Below are 7,335 nucleotides of genomic sequence, written 5' to 3'. Positions count from 1 at the left end.
TTTTTGCGGGTTGTCATTTGGTCATAAAATACTACATATGATGCTAGAACATCTCAAAAAGGGTTTTACAGGGGGTATGGCTTAGCTAAATGAGATGTAAATGAGCCCTATTGTCTCCCCCAGCTGAAAAGAAGAGTCCCTTTCGTCTCGATTTTCTCGGTTTGAGTATTTCTGAGTTCCTATATTCAAATGGCCACAACTTCTCCAAATCTTATCAGATTTCCATGTGTTACACATCGTTGGAAAGCTTAGAAACTGCACTTTCAGAATACGTGAATAACTCAAAATGCCCAGATCCGACTTGTGTCCCTACTTTCCGTGACTGATCACATTTTCATTTTAATTGGAAACAAACCCTATTCAAAAACTGAACTTGTATAAACTAAGAAACTGATACACAACAAGCTGCTCATGTGGCTCATGTTACCATATAACTTTATGTCCAAAAAGTGTGAATATGTTTTTCCAGTACATAGTTTTGTACTGACGAGAGGGATGCTGACCTGTAAGAGAGTTATGAACAGCTGTTAGCATAAATTGTCCTCAGAAATACCCTACATCCATAACTGATGGGTAAATATCACGGATAGCACTACATTCAGATAAACTATCATGTACATAAACTAAATTCAGAACATCTCAGATAAACATCTGCAGTGATTAGTTATATAAAAAGCTGTTTCCAGATGACTGTTTTTTCAGATGCTCACTGCCTGATCGTCTAGTTACTGTTTTAACGCGTTTCTGTAAGCGCGTATGAACTTTAAAAACACATCGCATATGGTGACCTTGTGCGCGAGTACCTGCGTCTCGCGGAGCTCGTAAAAATGGTGTCGTGTGTAAAGCGCAATGTATGGAATTGCGTTGCATGTAAACAATATATGGAATCATATTACAGCACACACTTAAAAGATCCTGCAGTGCAGCCTTACTGAAAGTTTCTATGAAGGATACAAATGTGAATTACTGTGTTTATCAGTGCACAGCATGTAACAGTTATCCGCAATTACGTGACTTCATGCATCCTCATTTGTAAACAATGCGAAAGTTCTTCAATCCGAAGCGTGCAGTCTGCTGAGGTCGCTTGTGTAGGCTGAACTGCACAAGCCGTGAGCATATTACATGATAGCAAATATAAATGAGGATAAATACGTTACTTACTTCAGAAATATATCCTCCTCCAGTGCGTCTTCCATTGTTCTTCTTCTTAGGTAACGTTCTCTTCCTCAATGTCCAGACATAAATGAAGATATTCCTCACGTGTGTGTATAAAGTTTATCTTCCAAATATGCGGTAAAGTCTTTAAATCTGACCGCATTAGAGAAAATGAGCTCAGCCAGGAAAAACTGTACTCTCTTTACTTTAATGCAGATTATATAAACAGGCATTATTTGTTTTCTATTATAATTTGCTTGTTTAAAAGTAGACATTTCAAGGCTTTCTTTGGATATGTGTATCATCATGTGTATCAGTTTGTGTGATGAGTATTTGCAGAGTTTCAGTTAATTCTTGTAACATGTTTTGAGAGACAGCTGGCGGAGACAGAAATGTCTGAATGCGCACCCTGTTTATTTTCTTTATTTGACAAAAACACAAAGATCTGTTGTTATTGTGAATGTACACATATTAAAGAAGACCCTTCACAGTTTTAAATTATGTCAAACACGTAAGTGTATGATTATTGATGATGGAGTATTTTAAGTTGATTCTGCTATGAAAAGGAGAAAACACGTCAAAACGCGGCGCCGCGTTTTTGGACCCCAGGGGGTTAAGCCACAGCCTGTAAAATAAGAAAAATTGCTTAAATCACCATGCAACTAATACAATAATAACAAAAGATAAGAAAATGTCACATAGTAAATAACATTTTTAGTGACCAGCAAAAATAACAGTACAAAATACACTAAATATGAATACAAGAAACAAGTAATAGATTCATGAGACCAAACGCTGCTGGTTTGATCAACCTAAAACAAATAAAATTTCATTTTGACACAGATTTTTGTTATTGGCTGCAGATTTGAATATTATACATATTGTTGGAAAGGTCTAAGCCTCTAGAATACATATTTCAGCAGTGTTTTATAAAATACATTATGTAGGGAGAGTAATTAATTCATTTATGAAGAGAGTGTGCATCAAAACATTACATCCTGCTAAATGTCGCTGTCCCACCAGTGGGACGCCTACAGTTACTTCAGTGTTTGGCAAATAAATCTTATCCAATCATGACAAACTGTATATCAATGGAAAGCTCTGAGAGTGTAGTTTTCATATGTCATCATCATTTTGGGAAAAGATTGACATAGTGCGAGTCATTTTCTAAAAGGTCATGGGCCCTCAAGCGGGCACACATTGTTTTTACATATTTATAACACTAATACCCTATCCTAAACCTAAAAATCTTGACAAACTATGTATCTTTGGAAAGCTCTAAGAGTGTAGTTTTCATATTTCATCACAATTTTTGGAAAATTATGACGTTGTCAGAGTCAGTTTCTAAAACGTCACGGGGCCAAAGGTGGACCCAATTTGTTTTTATATATGTATAGCACTAATACACTGTTCTAAACCTAAAAAATCTTGTCAAACTTTATATCTTTGGAAAGTTCTTAAAATGTAGTTTTCATATTTCATCACAATTTTGGGAAAGAAATGACGTAGTGAGAATCAATTTCTAAAAGGTTACAGGCCAACATGTAGGCCCAATTTGTTTTTACATATTTCTAACACTAAACCCCTACTCTAAACCCCCAGAATCTTGATAAACTGTATATCACTGGAAAGCTCTCAGAATGTTGTTTTCATATTTCAAGGTCATCTGTTGATAGAAATGATGTAGTAACAGTTTTTTGTTGCATGACCCCCCTCCCCCCATATGAATGCATATTAAATTTATATATTCATAACACTATATCCTGGTATAAATCTACAGAAATGTTGACAAACTATATATCAGTGGAAAGCTCTACGCTTTCATTTCACACGTTTTAGCAGTTATAATAATGCAGTGACAGTAATTTATTAATTTGTCACAAGAGAATGAAGCAAACCGTTGACACCTAGTGGCCGTTGTTGGTAAAACTACAAAAACTGTGACACAAATCTAATTTTTTGTGATTTTAACTTATATTTGGATACCAACTACTTGAGACCTATGTACTTGCACCAGGGGGCCACCGTACCTATGGCCACATGTTTACATTATTACTGTTGTTAAATATTTTCATTTTTATAATTTTATTTATCAAATTAATATGTTATTGCATTATTTTTAATTATTACAATAAATGTAAACTGCAATAAACAAATTTCTGTTAAATATTTTCACCTCCAGAAACAACAGTGAAAACCTTAAATTGTCTTCTTACAGATAACCATTGCATTTCATCAAAGTACATGTATGGTCAGACTTAACTTATCTTCAATCATCTTGTTATTGAGTCCCTCCCTCTGAAGTAAAGTATAAAAGTATAAAAGATAGGACTCCTCATTGACTCTCACATAATCTACACTGAAGTTCTGAAAGGGAAGATTTGACAAAAAGGTGAGTTTTTGTTACATTAACTTCAGCAGTGTACATATGAGTGCAGATGTGTCACTTTTCCTCTTAATTCATTTTCAGATTCATCATGAGAGCTCTTGTGCTTCTTTTCTTGGTCTTTTCTGTTGAGAGTGCACCAGGTAACCAAGACGTTTACAAGATTTACCAAACCCAACTACCCATAATCCAGATTAAATTCCCATAAAACTTTGAAGGAGTGTAACTTTAAAAGGATAACAGGGGCAACATTTAAAGCACTTCTACACAGAAACATAAAACTGATAATGTGACTTTATATTACTAATATTTTATTCACTGTATAGCTGAAGAGAAATGCTCTTATGGATGGACACCTTTTGGTGTTCAATGCTACAAATTCTTCTCTAAGTCAGTTGACTGGATCACAGCTGAGGTACTGTTATTCAGTTATTCAGTTATTGTTCAAGGATACTCGATGTCCTGTAATGATTCAAACTAAACAGATTAGATTTTATATTTTCAATAAAATAATCTCTCTCTCTTTAGAAAAACTGTCAATCTGTTGATGCAAATCTTGCATCTGTGCGCAATAAAGTGGAATACAACTTTCTCCTAAGTCTTGCACCTTCTGGCACACGTGCTTGGATTGGTGGCCATGATGGTGAAGTGGTAAATAATTTTGCTCTGAAATGCATACTCAAGTCTGAAGTTATTGACTTTAATAAAAAACAGATTTTTGTTTCTATATATACAATAGCTCATGTTTTATTGTTACAGTATAAATGACTGATTTATATCATCATGAGTGTGGATACATTATTATTACTAAACTCTTTCTACTGACTCTCATTAGGATGGACAATGGCTGTGGTCTGATGGATCTCAGTTTGACTTTACCAACTGGTGCTCTGGAGAACCTAATAATTATATTGGTAAACCTGAGAACTGCTTGGAGATGAACAAAGGCAGTAAGAATGTCTCCTATTATTTATTTTATTCACATCTTAACATTTTATAGTATTAAGTATGAAATAAGCTAGTTTAGTTGTCAGAAAAATATTATGTGCAGTGCATTCACTATTGTCAGATCTCTTTCATTTTATTTTTTTCAGTGTTGTTATGTTGCAGCCTGATAGTATAATTGTGTGAATTCATTTTTATCTCATTAATCTACACTTAGTAACCCATAATGAAAAAAATAGAACAGAATTTTAGAAATGTCTGTTAATTTATTAAAAAGAAAAAAACTGAAATATCACATTTGACCCTCTGCAACAACAACAACACTTAAAATTTAGCTCAGATACCTCCCATTTCTGTTGATCATTGCTGTAATGTTTTTACATCTCATTTATACACCTGTGGTAAATTAAATTGATTGGATATGATTTGTGAACACAAACACCTCTTTATAAAAGTCCTGACAGCTGACAATGAATATCAGTGCAGAGTGAAATGGATCTGAATACTTTCTAAATGAGCTGTATATTTCATTATTGATTTCTTTAACTACACCGGTAATGATCAGTATGATTTTATTTTCATCTTATCCCACAGATAATGGCTGCTGGAATGATGTACCCTGTTCATTCCCAATGAGCTACATTTGTGCCAAACCTCTGAAATCATAAAAAATCCATATGTTTCAAAAATGATTGTACTACATGCCTATAATTTTTTTATCTTATCTTAAAATCTTTAAAATATCTCTGAAATCATCTTTAAAAATTACTTAATCTTTCTGAAAACTTCTCAAATCAATAAAAGCATCTATAAACACATTTTTTACATTGTGGAGTCAATTTTAGTAAAAAGGACAGGTTGTTTTTATAATTAAACTATATATAAAAAATTCTTCATATCTGTATTAAGTACATGTTACCTAACGACACGAATATCTCATCATATCTGTTAGACAGCTAGTCCTACAGTTTAAACTTGCTGTTTTCATAATCATTTCATCATCAATCATTTCAAGATAAAATATCACCATCAAATTAAATACAGTATAAAACAAAACAACATTAGAGAAACAAAGGAAAACATGCAAACCTGTAAAACACAAAAAATATGGATTAAAAGCCTCCCTCTCATGTCATGAGATGTTACAAGATGCACATGTGAAGTTTAAGATCATGATGAGATAATGAGTCAAGTCATTCTGCTTCAAAGTACATTGATTATTATAAATATAATGTACGTATATGTACATACAGTAAATGAAACTGCTCACAGTTAAGGGCATTACAAACAAGCAGGGTTGCACATGGTCAGGGTTTTTACTGGTAGTGAACTTGGGTCTTAACACATTACAAAGACACATTCATAGACACTGTAGAAAATGCAAACCTGGTGCAGGGCAGTCGGCAGAGAAACTATGATGATTATTTTCAAATTTAAAGGAACAGAGTCCGATATTCGGCTTATACCACGATTACCAAAAACATTGCTCTGGTGGTTATTTTAAACCAACAATACATTGTTTGAGTCAAAATTTTTGATTTTTCTTATATGCTCAAAATCATTAAACATTAAAGGGGACAGAGAATGAAAAACCATTTTTACCTTGTCTTTATTGAATAATGGTAGTCTACCCGCATTCATGAACACACAAAAAGTGCTAGACGTGCTAAACATCTCAGTCTCATAGAAATTTCTCTTTTAGAAATGTCAGCCAGAAAACGGCCCAATCTGAAAAACTGATGCTTATGACATCACAGGCATCTCACTGCCCCTCCACTTTAAAATAATTGGCTACATTTTTTGAGTGGCAGCAAAGTCAGCCAATCAGTAATGAGATTGCAAGTTAAGCCAGTAGGGGGAGCCAAATAGGTGCAAAACCACTTGTTTAAAATCCACCACCCTAATAGAGCTATCTGAGAGAGGTTTTTAGGAAGCTTCTAAGGCATTACAGACCCAAACAAAAATATTTTTGTCTGCATGTTACATCACAGAACAAGGATAAATACCCCGTTCAATCATTCTATGTCACCTTTAAGTAAAGATCATGTTCATGGACATATTTTGTACATTTCCTACTGTAAATGTATCAAAACTTTGGTCAACTTAAAAGGTGAGCACTTGAAGTAGATGTTTTGAAACCAATCCATGTAAGAGCACAGCAGTTCAACTTTACATCAAAAGACAAAAACATAATCATGAGCAAATAATAATGCAATAGCAAAATAGATTTGATCTAAAATGTCAATATTGAGTAATGTGCAAAAGTCTCCATTAGATTTCTTGTTTGTAATGGTATATTAATCATAACCATTTGTCAGTTTCTTTATTAGAGTGCATGCAATTAATACAGTCATTTTGTATGCAGTATTAAAATACAAAATAAAACTGAATAAAAGTGTCAAGTATTTAGTGTGAGCTCTTCTTGAGCAATAACAGGAACCTGCAGGCTCTTAAACCTAAATGAAATTAAAACCTCCAGTTTCTTCAAAAGAGTTCAAGATGTGTTTATTGTCAAGAGAGGTCACACGTAATAAAGGCTTTTGTTTGAGGAAGACAGTTTTTACATTTCATGTTAAAGGTGCAATTTGTAAGATATTTTCCGAAAACCACTAGGCCAGTGTTATATATTTTGTCCAACTGATTACTCTCAGTATCTGTAATGTTTTCTACTAAATGGAAAGCATGAGAAAATTGCCATGTGTATGCAAAAAGATGAAAGTAATAATGATTATAACTAATTTTGCCATCTTACAAAAGATTTTCTGACAGTTTTGGCAACAACCCGGATCATCACCGTTTTCCACGTCAAATCAATTACTTTTTAAACCTCAACTGTACAATACTCCACC

General features: G+C 33.7%; 1 protein-coding gene across 1 annotated transcript; it reads left to right on the top strand.

Annotated features, from left to right (window-relative positions):
- Window positions 1–3,629: 3,629 nt before the first annotated feature.
- On the top strand, window positions 3,630–5,285 carry LOC135779085 (ladderlectin-like). Its single transcript, XM_065289739.2, has 5 exons — window positions 3,630–3,684; window positions 3,868–3,956; window positions 4,070–4,192; window positions 4,377–4,491; window positions 5,081–5,285. The coding sequence occupies exons 1-5, from the start codon at window positions 3,633–3,635 to the stop codon at window positions 5,152–5,154; spliced, it is 453 nt and encodes a 150-aa protein (XP_065145811.1). The 5' UTR covers window positions 3,630–3,632; the 3' UTR covers window positions 5,155–5,285.
- The last annotated feature ends 2,050 nt before the right edge of the window (window positions 5,286–7,335 follow it).

Source organism: Paramisgurnus dabryanus, chromosome 1, assembly GCF_030506205.2.
Source record: "Paramisgurnus dabryanus chromosome 1, PD_genome_1.1, whole genome shotgun sequence".
NCBI classification, from domain to species: Eukaryota; Metazoa; Chordata; class Actinopteri; order Cypriniformes; family Cobitidae; genus Paramisgurnus; species Paramisgurnus dabryanus.
Note: the sequence above shows the minus strand (reverse complement) of the source record. Positions and strands in the feature narration are given on the sequence as shown.